Source organism: Belonocnema kinseyi, chromosome 4 (genome assembly GCF_010883055.1).
Source record: "Belonocnema kinseyi isolate 2016_QV_RU_SX_M_011 chromosome 4, B_treatae_v1, whole genome shotgun sequence".
NCBI classification, from domain to species: Eukaryota; Metazoa; Arthropoda; class Insecta; order Hymenoptera; family Cynipidae; genus Belonocnema; species Belonocnema kinseyi.
This window is the reverse complement of record NC_046660.1, coordinates 104,326,716-104,342,514: the sequence shown is the minus strand read 5'-3', so window position 1 is coordinate 104,342,514 and position 15,799 is coordinate 104,326,716. Positions and strand designations below refer to the sequence as shown.

Sequence of the window (15,799 nt, the reverse complement as noted above, 5' to 3'; positions counted from 1 at the left end):
GTTTATTTCAAAATTGTAGAAAAAGGAATTTTTCACCATTTTTACCAGAATACTTGTGAATTGAAGCGTTTGATTCCGTGCTAATGTACAAAATATTTATATTTATATATTTATAAAGAGGCGACTTCATACCGATCGAGTCGCAATTACTTCCTGGGTACACTAATGATGGCACTTTGAAGGATGCGAGAAGGAGTACTTTTAGAGAAGTTCCTCGTTGTCGTCAGAAACACCGTACATCTGGGGCCTTCGTTCCAGCAGCTGTTGTTGTTGTTTCCGATTCTGCAGCAGAGCGATACTGGCAGCTTTATAGTTTATAGGCCCATATGATCGGTAGTCGACGTCTGCGTAATCCAGGTCAGAAAATTCCGGCTTGAAAGGCTGGGTGCAGAGAGAAAAGTTTGAAATTTAGAGCAATCGTAGAAAAGAATACTCTAGTATTTCAGAGAGTTTTTCAACTAAAATGAAATTGCTTCTCATTAATAAGAAGCTGTGCACAGGGATATTTGTATGTAAATTTTCTAACGCTATAAAACAAGGGTAGGGGCCCAATTAGATATTCTCTAATTAAGTCAATTTGACAGAGTGAAAAATAATTATTAAAAAAGTTACACCCTAAATGTAGAAATGTACTTAATTTATAGTTGAACTTTAACCAAGCAAAAGTTTGTCGGAATCAATGAAGGTTATCTGAAGGTCTCTGAATATCAAAATTTAATCAAACGTTTTCTTAAATTTAGATAAAACGTAACCTTTTTAAGTAAATATCTAATAAAAATTGCAATATTAGATTGTCTATATAACAATAAAGGTGCAAGAATTTAGTGAAAATACCATAATAAAAAAAAAAATATCTTGAAAAATGTTGAAAGGTATTAAAAATGGAAACAACTCTTAGTGACCCATTTGACTATCTAATCCTCTTGTTTACCTTTTCAATGCAAATATTGCAAAGTATGGAAAAATTGTAATTAAAATAATAAATCTAATGTAAGTCTTCTTGTAAATACTTTACACACTTTTATTTTTGTTTAAACTTGTAATGCCTTCAGTTTTATATTTTACATTTTTATGCATATATTTCTAAATTTACTTTCCACAATATTTAAGCAAATCTAGAAGTTCGAAATGATTAAATATCAATATAAGAAAATTAGTTTCTCATCAAATAGAAGCTTTTCAAGGAAAAAAGGTTAAATTCAAAAGAAATACTCTTTTCACTCGATACACAATAATGTGACAGATTATACAGATAATAATATTTAATTCACAATTTTTGATTAGTAGAAGTATCACTGCAATAAAACCATGCGAAACAAATAAGCATATGTTAGTGCAATTTAATTCTTATTTACGGATAAAAAATACCGACCTCAAAATATGCTGTATCATATACTCTTTAAATAAAATTATTATGGATAAATTGAAATTTATCCAAATCCGCCTTTAGAACATTTAGCTTATAGTGTACATGTTTATTATTATTTCTGGCCATTCCAAATTATTTTACATAGATTATTTATTTACCGGATAGTTATCAAAATTGGTTAAAAAGAGCATGTGGCAGAGAACTTTTTACGAATCTCAAAAGCCTCGCTAATGATAAAATCGTTCATATATCCCACGAAGATATACATTTAATAATGAATCAACAGTTTAAAGTACCAAGGTACAAATATGGAACATATAGTCAAAGTCGAAATTCAATTTTAATGATGGAGGGAGGCTTTTAATCAGTTAACTAAAAAAATATTGTTCCAATATCTACCTTGCAAAATAGTATCAGAGGTTCTTTTCATGGCACGATATCTTATTCAATAGTTATATTCCAGAATGATCATAATAATTTAACCTAGCTCAATTTCACAACTCGTCAAGAAATTGATTAATATTTAAGCGCAGCAAAGCAAGTATTAGGAAACTGGCGAATCAAATTCAATTTTAGAATAACGTTGGCTATACAATTTGCTACAGCTTCACCCAAGTTGCATGTATATAAATGTTCTAACTCTTATGAATAAAGAGAAGTTGATGCTTTTTCTGGCATTAGCTCAAACTCGTACATACATATTTTAAATTCAATAATGAAGGCATTACAATCAGTTCGAAAGTACCTTTTGGAAGTGTGGCTGCCACTCCAAATAGATGGAAATGGAAAAGAAAAGTTAAATTCAAGAGGTAGAAAAAAAGAACGTACAATTTTATGGTTACTTTCTCGACTGAAATGAGATGGCTTTTGCTTGAAAAAAGAACTCGAAAAGTAAGTCAAAGGCAGCTCTGAAAGAGAGAAAACTGCAATCTCAGACTCAGCTACCTTTATACGAACCATGGTAGGTTTAAAGTATTGGGTGCAGTTTTAAAAAAAGAAGTAAACTATAATTATGTTCAGGAACTGTAGGAAAAGCTTTTCCAGCCGAACAAATTACATATAGTTAATACATAGTGGTAGAAATTATTTATCATATTTTTGATCATGTATAATTTTTCCGTCTGGATTTGCACTAAGCGATATGCGGAAGAAACTCTATAAAAAATATTTTATTATTACATGTTCCGGAGAAGCCACATCACAAATTAAAGTCAAGCTTTTCATTTTATGCACTACCTATATAATTACTTTTTAAGTTGAGCATCAACTTCGGAAACATTCAGAGTCAGACAATTTTTATTCTGAAACTTCTATAGGCAGAAGGGGAATCCTAATATAATGGATGAGCTTCACAATTATGTACCTATAGTCAATCATTGAGATCGCAAATTCTTCTAGTAAATATACGTGTTGCTCATTCTCGGTGGACCCTCCTATGAACAGACAGTGAGATATAATTTTCACGAGTGGTTCTCTCGAAATCATTTTTATATAATTTGCAAATCATACAGTCACGATTTGGTTAGAGTGTAAACGTTAACTTGGGTCAGGGGGATGAACACTAGGATGAATTAATGTTGCTACATTGTCATTTTCTACATGCCCTCCACAAAATATAGAGGCTTTTCAGCATAGTAATTTGTTCTCTAGGTAGAAATCTCATGCAACTTAGAATTAAAATGTGCCAGTACTTGCAGTTTAGATATACAGCAATATAGATCGACTTCAAAAATTGTAAATCAAGAAGTGCTTAGTTTCTAAAATCGAGGGACATAGTTTACTGCAAACACTTATAATCGTTTTTTTAGATCAGAATTTAAAGAGAGATGTCTATTAGAAAATTAGGGTTCTCTCTCGGCTTTATAAACAGTTGCCAATTAAAAAAAAATCTTTTTGCTTGGTATAAACAATTTTTCACACAAAGAACTTATTAAAAAGTGCTTATGCTACTTATTACTCTTCAAATCTTTTTCTTCTTCTCTGAAGATAAATATACAAATTTCAAAATCATAAAATTCGTATGATCTTTTCAATTTTCGCATTTTTCAATGAATTATCACTTTCAATCATTTTCAATCATTTTAAATCATATTTAATCATTTTGGCAGGAAGCTCTTGCTCGCATTGGTGCATGTCAGAATTTTCGGTCGCCTGTAAAGAAATAGTTAATCTGAGGAGTAGAAAAATACTGAGAACCTTGGAAAAACGTGCTTCCTACATGAATTGAAAATATTTTAAACAAAATGTTAAGGTGGAGAGGAAAAGTAAAGAGAAAGGGTCATTGTATGTAAACGTATAGGTTGTCATTGTGCTTTGGTTTGATTTTATAAGTATAAATATACAATAAAAATTCAAGCACAATTAAGAGCAGATGAGTAATGGGTTTGAAGGCTGTCTTGCGTGGAATGATACTAGTTGTGGGCTTGAGAGAAATGGAATATAGTATCGTGTTATGATTGATTTTCTAAAATCAGATAGAGTGAATGAAGTTTATCAGGTAAAATGGTATATAGATCGTTTCCCTGAATGAACTTACTTTAAACCATTTGACTGCAAATTACGAATTTCTAGCTCACGTAATTGCTATTCCTTACTCAAAGGCATCTATATCTTTTTAGAAAATTTCATGTATTTTATTTTGAACTTAACCTATTCCATAATATGACTCATTATTTTAAAAAAGTGGATTATCGGACTAATTGGATGTACTTATTAAAAAATGCTGACCAAAAGAAATTTTAGTGAAGGATATTGTACAATGTTAAATATATAGTTATTGCAATATTTATATTAAGGTTTTGAAGATGAATTTTTTTTTGGAAATTATACAAATTATCATAGTAATTAATATTCTGATTAATATGTCTGCCAAATTTGATATATAATCAGGCAATATTATTGACTATAAAAAAAATTGATATATGAGTTATATACTTCAAGTGGTTACATTTAATATATTTAGTGGTGTACTTTCATGTTTATTCATATTAAATAGCTGAAAAAATTTACATTTTTACATTAAAATATGTGTATAAATCGATGGGTTCTACGAAGAATAGGCTATCTTTTTGTTCCCGTTAAGAATTAGCTTAACTTCGTTTAGCTAAGTTTTCGGACGGAATAAATAACGTATTATTTTTCGAAATATTTCCAACGAATTCCAAACTTCAGCATTTTGTATTATAGTTTATATTATAATTTAGGTTCCTATAACTTTCAAAACAAGAAATTATAAAAGATTTATACTTTTTTAACACTTCTCCGTTTTACTACATTCCATACAAAATGAAGTTAGCCTAATTCTTAACAGTAACAAAAAGATAGTATATTCTTCGTAGAACCCATCGAAATGTAGTTCGAAGATTGTAAATGAGAATAGAATGTTAAAATTCACTAATTAGTACATCACTGCATGTAGCCTCGATGTTAAAAATAATGAATTGGCATTTAAAAACAAAGTTTGAGTTAAAATTTGGAAAGGGAGTTTTGGAAATCAATAGATATGCGATTTAAGACTGATCGCAATAGAATGCGATTTGTGTATTAATAAAATTTTATTTGTCACTACGATAGTAGCCTTTCATGATGAATGCGAATCGGACCTCCATTTTTTACCCAAATGTAAAGTTGTTTGGTTTTTTTTTTTGCAAAAGTTTTATACTTTTTTATTCAAGAAGAGTGATTGTCTGAGCCTTTCGATGCATACAAATTCAAAGAAGTTGATAGTTCCAGCACTAATGGTTTTCAAGATCCATCATAGATAAAATATTCCTTTCTGTAAAGCTGACAAATGTGAGGGAATTGAAGATGATTTAAGCGACTTGAAAGGAAATCGACAAAATTGAAGTCAATTCAATTCAATTCAATTGTGCTAGATTGCATATATACCAGAGAATTCAAAAGAATACGCGTAAATTATGCAAGCCTAGTTTAAACTAGTTTTGACTAAAAAGCTCTTTTCCTATCCTGGTTTTTTGTTGCTTTTTTGGGGACAATTCCTAAAAATATACAACCAAAAATTAAAAAAATTGTTAGGTTTTCTTTTTCAATTATGTACGGTTAAACTGTTTTCGTACAGCTTTTTTAAACCTTGACTTGCCAAAACCTCAGTCGTTAAGTTTTGCTTTGCTTAAAAAAAAAGATTCCAAATTTTTAGAGAGCAGCAATACACTCTGTTCAAAATAAAAAATTGTACCACTTGAAATGGTAAACTTACAAAAAAAATTAGTGCAATCTTACTACTCTGAGCATAGGATGAATACCACTTGCATGCTAGAAGTTCCAATCAATCTTGTAACTTTACCACTTTTAGACTGACAATATAGCAAGGCATTGTAGAAGTATAGTTTCTTCTTGTGAATCTGTGACTTTCAGAGTAGGCAATAAATGGACCTACTCTCAGAGTTTTTAATTTTTTGACGCTATTAAAAGTCCAGAAATGGTTAAAATTCCTTTTTCCAACATAATCTCGCGTCTTTAACTTTGATAATTGATAATGCGGCGTCCTTGCACAGCTCTAAACTTGGTATAAGTACAACTAATTATGAAGTTTCAAAGTTACAGAGAATAATGAAAAAATGGTAAAATCAAAATTATGCGTGAAAGAGCGTGTTTCATAATGGTACACATTATGGAAAAATTTATTAGCAAAATTGATTCAAAATGTTAAGCAAGAATTTTTTTATTTAAAAAACTGCTTTCTGCTGTATTCCTCATTTGAACGGGAAATTTACAATTTCTAGTCAAATTACCATTATTCACATTCCTCACGTAGATGCTAAAGTCACCATGTTGAATAAGAATACAAATATTTTAGGTAGAATACCATCACCTAAAATTCATAATGCATTTGTAGTTTCAGGGAATCTGTCTGGAAACTTACATAACCTAAAAGTTAAATTCGATACTGAAAGTAGATCTTCGTTGTTGCCAGTGAAAACGTTACTTTGGGAGTAGGTAATAATCGGATCTACCCTGAAAGTGGTGAAATTACCAGAAATTTCTTTTACAGTGCACTTTGAACCCATTCAAATTATTTGAAAACGGTGAAAACTCAGTTTTTTGAAATTGATAGTTTCTTGTGCATTTTGTAAAAAAAATTCAGAAACAAAATAATTATATAAGATTATCCTAAAAACTGAAAAAGAGTTATGCTATATTTTAGTAGTTATGACCTTCAGAAGCGACTTTCGGGCGAAAACATTGTGTAAAATTTCATATTTTTAAATATATTATTTGTAGTGTATCCTGCATGAAAGTGTGACATTGTTAAGTTTGAGTTGACTAAATTTCCTCGAAAAACTGAAAAAGAAAACATTTTTCTATATATACTAGGATAACCTAAGTCATCGCTTCATGAAATGGGCTAATTTTTCATAAAATCTTGTTAAGCTCTTAGTTTCTGAAACATCTCGCTTCTTTGCACCACAAATTCGTTCTTGTACCTAAAACAATCTTATTTGAATATTTTTTGAAATTTTACCTAGAAAAGTGACCTTTCTGAATAAAATATAAATTATTTGCGAAATTTATTATTTTTTAAAATAACTTCACTTTCCTAATTAATATTTTAAAAATTACGATAAAGTTCCGAAAAGCGCTTACCTCCGATTAATTCGAAAGTTTATATACCTATGTATTTGGACGCGCTGATAACGAATATAATAGTGAAAATACCAGCAACTTTGATTTTCATGGTGAAAACCATGAAAAATTCATAAAAATCATGTTTCTTTACGTTTATCTCAGGGAATAGTGAAAATTGATAAAAAAGCTATAAATAAAGGTTCTAGTTCCTATAAAAATACATATTTTATGTTAAATATGTTTTGACCCTACGACTGATGGTTTTCGAAAGAATAGAAGATAAATATGAAAAATCACAGATATACAAATGATTAAATGATTAGTGGTGTGACTTAAATTGTATGAAAAATTCCTCGAAGGCTGGATGGACGTTAAATATTGAAAATCGCAGAAATACTGAACATAAAAAAAACTTGGAAGCTTGAGTCTAATTCTGTGCACAGTCAGATGGGTGCTTCCCCGCCCTCATGAGACGCTGGACAGGGGGTCGTGTGTTATTTAAGTTATTTTTGTGACCAGACATTGGGATGCCTTCCCGCCCCCATGACATGTTGGAAATGAGTCGTGTGTGACCTAAGTTTTGTATGGGACCAGTCACAGGGGTGCCTTTCCGCATCCATGACAGGTTGGAAATGGCGTCGTGTCTGATGTAAGTTCATTTTGTGACCAGTAATTGGGATTCCTTCCCGCCCCCCCCCCATGACACGTTGGAAAAGGGGTCATGTGTGACCTAAGTTTTTCTGGGACCAGTCACAGGGGCTCCTTCCCGTCCCCCATGACATCCTGAAAAGGGGGTCGTGTCTGCCCTAAGTTATTTTTATGACCAGTCATTAGGATGCCTTTCCGCCCCCATGAAACGCTGGGAAGGGAGTCGTGTATGACTTTAGCTATTTCTGTGGTCATTCACAGGGGTGCCCCCCTATGAGACGTTAGAAAGGGGTCGTGTGTTACCTAAGTTATTTCTGTGGTCAGTCATAGGTGTGCCTTCCCGCCACCCATTACACTTTGAAAAGGGTATCGTGTGTGACCTTAGTAACTCTACACTTCGTACCGACATTTCCCTTATTTTATTGAAAACTGTCGGTCGTAGGGTAAAAATATATAAAACATAAAATATGCGCTTTCAAAGGATCTACAACTTTCATTTGAAGCTTTTTTTTATACATTCTCACTATTCACTAAGATAAACGTAAAAAAGCATGATTTTTATGGGTTTTTTATGGGTTTCACCATGAAAATCAAATTTGCGGGTATTTTCACTACCATATTCGTGATCAGCGCGTCAAGACACATGGTTATATGGAGTTTCAAATTAATCGGAGGTAAGCACTTTTCGGAACTTCACCCAAAAATTATTTACAATTATACTGTTTTAGGCATACTTATGCATATTTTCTGCAATGAAGCAAGATATTTCTAAAGTCTATGCATTTCACCAGATTTTTTGAAAAATTGGTCTATTTCAGGAAGGGATAACTTAGGATCTATTGTATTTTAACATTACTTTTTTTTGTATCGCAGGGAAGTGGTCCACTAAGCTGAACAAAGCGACATTTTAATGTGGGATACGCTACGAATGAAATATTAAAAATATAATAAATTTCAAACACCTTTTTTCACTTAAAAGTCGCTTCTGAAGGTTTTTGAAGGTTTTTTGTACTAAAGGTATTGTAAATTATTAGAACTAGAACATTATTCTTATTTAGTTTTACGAAGAATTTGATATACTGTACTTTATTTTGACTTTGAAATTTTTATTTCTTATAAAATGCAATTAGAAAAAAGCCTCTAAATGGATTGATTTTTAATTCTTTGAAAAAAATTTAAATTGAAAAAAATCTAAATTCTAAGGAAAAAATGGACATAAGATTCGCATTTAGCCCAAAAAACTACTTCGAAAAGATACATCTTATTTTATGAATATATAGCTTACGGTTTGTTGGTCAGTGATTTTTGATCAAATATTTAAGCAACTCATAAAACACAAAAGTTAAGAAATTTATAATAAAATATTATTTTTAATTTCCGTTTACTCTCCAAAGTTACCCATAGTTACTAAACTCACCAGGACAAAGTATGTAGAGTAATTTTTTTCTCATTACTAATGACACAAAAACGAGGGGCTATTCACTTTGGAAAATTTGTTTGAAGTCACTATAGAATAAGAAATTCAAATATTCAGAATCATAAACATCAATTTAGGATTTTCAAGAACTCGGAGATCTTAAGATTCGGCGACTCAAACACAGTTGAGAAAATTTTTAAATCTCAAAAATTTTTCAAATCTTTAAAAATCTCCGCGAATCTTGAAAATATCCTTCAGAGATCTTATGTAATCTATCTTGTCACGATGAGGGATCTGGAATCCTACATCACTAATTCCAATTAAAAAATTGTTGGGGTCGCGGGATTTAAATGATGTCAAGGGTGAGTAACCCCTAGGAGAAAAACGAGGGCTTTGTGTAAGAATGTGTATATATGTGAATAGAGTATCGAGAGAATTGAGCAAAAAGCTGGCGTCTCCTACCTTTAAACGTCGATCTCCTGACCGACATCGCGAAAGTGGAGTTCGGCGTACTGGGTGATTGAAGGCGTTGAGGGCGACCGAGCGTCTCGAGAGCCCGTCGGGTACCTCTTCGTCGCCTTGTCCCGGTTTTTGGTCAGGCTAAGATCGGCGTAATGCATACCTGGGCCACCATTACCAGGATACCGATTTGTTTCCAGATCGCGTTGCTGCTGGGAAATTAAATTCGGCCTTGGATAATCGGCCGGACACTCCGTTATCGCGTCCTCGTAATAATGGGGATACGAGATTTTGTAACTTTCCGGTATCCCCAATTCCTGGACCCGACTGAAGCTTGTCTCGCAATGGTTGTCGTTAGAGTGTCTTCGAGACTCTGATCGCCTCTTTTGTTTGCGATCGCTTCTTCCGTGTTTCCGGTATTTTCTTCTATCGTTACGTCTACCCGTTGAGTTGGAATGCTGACGATCGTAGGTGAGATCGAGTTCGTCACCGTGGACCAAGGAAAGGGGAACGCTGGCACTCCCGTCGGGGTGGATCAGGGAGTGCCGGTTGTTAGTTTGAACATAGGAGGTCTGCAGGGGACTAACTACGGAGGAATGGTAGAGGCTTCGAGTTAGTGGCAGGGTTAGTTGGTTGGAACTGTTGCTTGGCATAGAATAGCCGTACTGTTGCATTTCCTGCTGCTGGAGCTGCTGCTGCTGATAGTGCTCTTTGTAGTCGCATATGCTGTTGTTGGTCTGCAACATTCATGGTTAGTTCCCTAGTGGGATGGTGTATAGCCAGATGTTAGTGTGTTAACAGAGGAAGGTTCAAGAGTGCGAGGAAAGCAGCTTCTTTTGATATATCTCCGAACAATTACATAGAAACTGAACCTATTACCGAAAAAATATGATAAGGCACCCCGGAATGCCCGAAATCCTAATTTATTTTCGTCCATATTCTTCAGAAATCCTTACAAATACTGACGTAAATTTCTGAATTTGAATAACTTCAAGAGAAAGTCTCACATTTCTAAAACATTCTGTACTAATGGCATTTTAAATCCATTTGCTAGGCCCTAAATATATTTTATTTTTAAACTTAATCTATATCTGCAACTTTTTTCTTACAAACCTTGACTTTTTAAATAATTTTTCTCTTTCTACCACCAAGTTTTGTCCTTTAACGCCAATAAAATACCTAAAACTAAACATGCGATTTCACTTTACTAGTTTCTTAAATTATATTAAATCTTGTAGTTGCTCTGAAAATAATTAGTATTATTAAAATCTAAAGATTGATTTTACTTGTAAATTTTCTTAGAATTTGGTACATTAGTAGCACATTTTTGAAATCTTTTCCTGGGATTCAGCCAAAGGCTGAGTTTGAAATCTTGAACCAAAGAAGTTATTAGTATTTGAATGAAGCCTCTGAAACAATAAAAAATATATCTATAAAATACAAAAAAAAATAAAATAAAAAAAGAATCTCTTTTAAAGTGAGCATAAGAATGTTTGAAAAATGTAAGGGCTCATTTATAATCTACGTGACTCTTCCGAGGGAACCGAGGTTAGAATATTTAATGACAATTTTTGATTTTTTTACATGTAAATCATCTGAATGAAGAATTCATACTATTTCTTCTGTTCCCTTTTTTCTATATTTGCAGGATTTATTTTTTCCCTTATTTTCTCGTTTTTCGCTTTAATCCGAACTGAAGTAATAGAATCCAATCATTTTTTTTCATTCTACTACTCGGTAGAAAGATGAGTTACTTTGTTTAAATTTAACTTTACCGATTGAAATTTTAAATATTTTGTTAAAAATTCATTTTTTGTTTGAAAATGAATTTTTTATCTGAAAACTTAAGAATTACATTTTTGGTAGAAAATTTAACAATTTTTTTTTAAATTCGTGTTTTTTTTTGGTTGTTGTATAAGAACTAACTTAAATTGAAAAGTTGGCCATTCCATTTTTTGATGATACTTGATATATTTTAGTTTAATATTCAACTATTTAATTCTTCATAAAGAGTATATTTTTTTGGGTTGAAAACTTGAATATTTTGTTAAAAATTTAACTACTTTGTTAGAAATTCTTTTTATTATTGAAAGATTTACCTATGTTGTTCTAAATTCGTTTTTTTTGTATAAAATTTATTTTATTATTCATGGAAATTTAACTATTATATTTTTTTGAGGAAATTTGACTAGCTTTAGTCGATATTTTAACTATTTGATTCAAAATGTATGTAAGTTGTTGTAAAATCGTCTATTTTCGTAAAAAAAATTCTAGCTCCTTGGTTACAAATTTAATTAACTTGTTGGAAATTCCTTTTTTTATTGAAAATGAATTTCTTGAACTGTATATATAGCTCTAGAATTTTCGGTTAAAAATTATCTTTTATAGTTGAAAATGTAATTTTTTAGTTAAAAATACACTTTTCTGTCGAATTTTATTTTTTAAATTTAAAAATTCAACTGTTTTGTAAAAATTCGTCTGTTTGGCTTAAGAATTCAACTTTTTTGCTGAAAATTTAACTTTTTGGGTTGAAAGTTCTGTTATTTCAGGAGAAAATTTAACATTTTTTTCTTCAATAAAAAATTTTTCGTGTTTGAAAATGCATCTACTGCTTGGTTGTACATGCAACTGTTTAGTTAAAAATTAATTTGTTTGCTTGCCGAAGATTCAAGTATTTAGTTAAAAAACTTAAGCGTTATCAATGAAAATCCATTTGGTACATACATATTAATTTTTATTTAAACTAACTTTTTCCCTTATTATTCCCCTATTTTCGTCAAAAAATTACCCTTTCCATATGTTTGGGGACGATTTTATTCTGTAAAGTCTTTTAAAAAAAGTGATACGTCGTTTTCGAATGACTACTTCTTTATCTTCCGAGCTCTCGATATTTTTCAAAAGCATCGAAATTTGACGCTTTTTAAAATATCTTTTCGTCAAATTCAAATATTGTCTATGACTTGGATAAAATTCTTCAATTCTAGATTATATTAAAAATCTTGACAAATACGGTATAAAGATTTTGAATCACAATATTAATTTAAATTGTATTGCATAAATAAAATTTAAATTACTGACAAGCTGGCTCATTTAAAAGGTTACTTTATTATTGTAGATAATCTAATCGCACCGATGAAATGAAAACAAATTCAATAATCGACAAAGGAAAATAAATATTAATCGAAATATTCCAAATATGGTGCCACTATTTAATAATAACCTAATTAATTTACAATTATTAGTTAAATTATTTACAGTTTCATTTTTATAAGGACTTCCATTCACTTAATAGTTGAAATCAAATAAAGAAACTTAGTGGAAAACAAAAATAATTTAACTAAATAAAAGTATGTCTAATGTCTGAAGTCTGACTATATATTTCCGTTTCACTTGGACTTCTTATCAACAAGGAAAGTTTTAGTCAGACGATCGTGATATATAAATAGTAAAGATCGCTTTATTGCGACTGTTTATTCCGTGCTTTTCTCATTTTGTAGAAGAATTTTATACAGAATATTTTTTACTTTCAGCGAAAAACTTAATTTAGCAGCTAAATCGATGCGTCTTCTTGCTCGTTTATGATATAAAGCGCATCAATTCATAATTTGGGGACATTTTCAGTTTTTTAGCGAAAGAGTACACTTATAATTAAAACATAATGTTACTTACGTTGGTCTTCTTCAGAGGAAATCCTCAAAATATCTCATGAACACTATCAAAATTCAGAACTTTTTGATAATTTTACTCGTAAGATGTAATCAATCATAAAAGTAGAACTGTTTTAACTGTCAGTAGTCAAGTTTATAAAAGAATCATGTAATTGCAATAAAATTTTGCATTCGGTATGCGTTTTGCCAGAAAGAATGTAAAATAAATGAGACATTGACTTTGATTAGCCTTTGGATCTTCATTTGAATTAAGAAATAATTCAATAATACAAAATTAACAGAAAAAGTAATTCATCAAAAAGAGCAATCACACAATGAGAAAAGTAAGCTTTCTATTCAATTTAACATTGTTAAAAGCTTTAGAAAAATAAATATTTATATTAGATTAACAAATTTAGTGCAAAGTTCGTAGAAAAAATACTGAAAAATAATTCTACGTCTGACCAGAACTTGCTAATTTCAGTTAGATTACCAGTGAAAAGAGAGAGTTCCATTCAGACGTAGAAAGTAATAATTTAGTAGAAAATCTAAGGAATGTCAAGACAAGCCAGACTACGAGGACTTGTTTTTTGAAGTAGATATTCATTAACCGTATTTCATATTTAATTTTTAAATCATAAAAATTTATAAACTATCAAATAGCAAACCAAACAAATAATGTAAAAAAGTTTAATTCAATTACAGTTAGATAAAAAAGACTGAAGACTTTAAAAAAAAACAATATCCAGAAATGAATTTCTTGAATATCTTCAATAAATAACTGGTTGTTTCTTTATTTCTGTAATCTTATGAAGTGAATGTGAAATAAAATTTCATTAGGTTACAGGATGTTCAAATGATTATTTTAAGCGATTAATTTACTATGAAGTGGATATCAATATAATAGACCTTCCAATTGAGATACTTGATTAGGTATAGCCTGCTATTTCGAAATTCTCGTTTGAGACACTGATTATAACCACAAGGTAACTCGAGTTGGGTCGGGTACTAATTATTACTGTGAACGTGCGTGATCGTCTCTTGCCTCGAACAATGGCTTAACATGTGTGGCATACTATTCGAAATTTCCAGAATTGAGAGACATCTTCTTCGGGATCTTTACATATAGCTGTAAACACATGTAAGATATTATTCAATACACATTACGCTGCATGATTTTCACTTAACTAAATAGCCAGTTTTCCAATGTGGATGAATTTCAGTACATTTTAATTGCAAAAAGTTTCTGAATTTTAATTCTACTTGAATTTCATTAAAGAATTATTAATTATACTTAAAAATTAAAAAATGCTATCAAATAGTCTTTATATAGTATACCTGGAAATTTGTGTAATTCTTGAAGTATTTAAAAATTCTTATTATCTTTTCGTCTGTAGTAGTTAGATATATAAAAAAGGAGTGACGTCAAAATTTATCTTAGTTTAAAAAAATGCTAATATATCTTGATAAAATTCTCTGAAAGAAATATTTTTCTTTTCGTTGATTCTCGTTCTTTATCAATAAAAATATGGAAGTTTGGTTGAATATTTCAAACAAATTTGGAGTAATTAAAATTAAAAATAGCACCTTATTGACGTGAGTCCCATTTCAAGGTACAAATTTGTCACATATCTAAAAATCTTGAAAACATAAACTGTAAAATAATACATCACTACTTAATTTATGGCTTCATAAGTGTTTTAACGAGAAACTTTTATACTACCTTTTTCATGAACAAGCAGTACATAAATAATATAATTAGTATATGTGTTCTAAACTGCGAGACAAAACAAATTTATGTGTTAACACCTCCGATGTGCGTTAAGTTGAACTGAAATCTGAAATAAATCTTCCTCTCTCTACTACTATACGTTCACTGTTTAAAGGTATCTCCAGGATAGCTCTAAATTTTCTAAAAACCTGTGCCTAGTCACCTAAAAAAATTCGAATAGTTGGAAAATCGGATCAAATAGTCGCAACAATTCGGAAAGACCAGCCAAATTTATGAAAAATATTGTACTAGTTACTTCGCATTTCAGGACGACGAGATACTTCGTTCTAAAAGTAACTCGTAAAAAATTCGAAAGGAACACAGCTTATACCATCATAAAGCTTACTTTATTGCACAGAACAATACACTTCATCATGGAAGTATACTTTTCTTCCATCTGTAAATGGTAATTTCTATTATACAGAATGTTGTTTCACTCGCCTAAAAAAATCATATTTTGTTGGTTATCTAGTTAAGTACTGCCACCCTTCAACTGTCTACTTTGTCAATTAATAGAGCTAGCACATCCATCCTTAATCGCATATTACGTTAATTGTTATTAATATATTGAAGTATAGTTTTTACATATACATTCGCATAAAAAGTCAAACCAGGGTCGAGTGACCGTTAAAAGAATGTGAACTTGCCTTACGCGCAATAAAGCTTTGACATAGTATAAGCTGTGTTCTTTGCGATTATTCTTTTATGAGTAATTTAAAAAATGCACAGCTGTTTTTTGGGGTGGGACTATTCTAACGTGAATAGATAGCAGTACGATACTTTTGGCTATAAATAAACTCGTTTTACTTTTATGTTACCCAAGAAATTTGAATTTCTGGTACAGTTCTTAACCTCCATATCGCGATCTGATGATTTTACACGTCAATAGTCGGAAAAGTGTG

The 15,799-nt window shown here is 30.9% G+C and overlaps 1 protein-coding gene across 1 annotated transcript in view; it reads right to left on the bottom strand.

Moving 5' to 3' along the window:
- Positions 1-266: 266 nt before the first annotated feature.
- The window catches only part of LOC117170634, a 429,481-nt gene continuing 413,948 nt past the window's right edge, over positions 267-15,799 (bottom strand). Inside the window, exons 22-24 of the mRNA XM_033357538.1 lie at positions 15,284-15,296; positions 9,483-10,216; positions 267-381 (exon numbers count right to left, since the gene is read on the bottom strand). Of these exons, the coding sequence (XP_033213429.1) occupies positions 9,485-10,216; positions 15,284-15,296 (745 nt within the window). The 3' untranslated portion in view covers positions 267-381; positions 9,483-9,484. The remainder of the gene's footprint in view (positions 382-9,482; positions 10,217-15,283; positions 15,297-15,799) is intronic.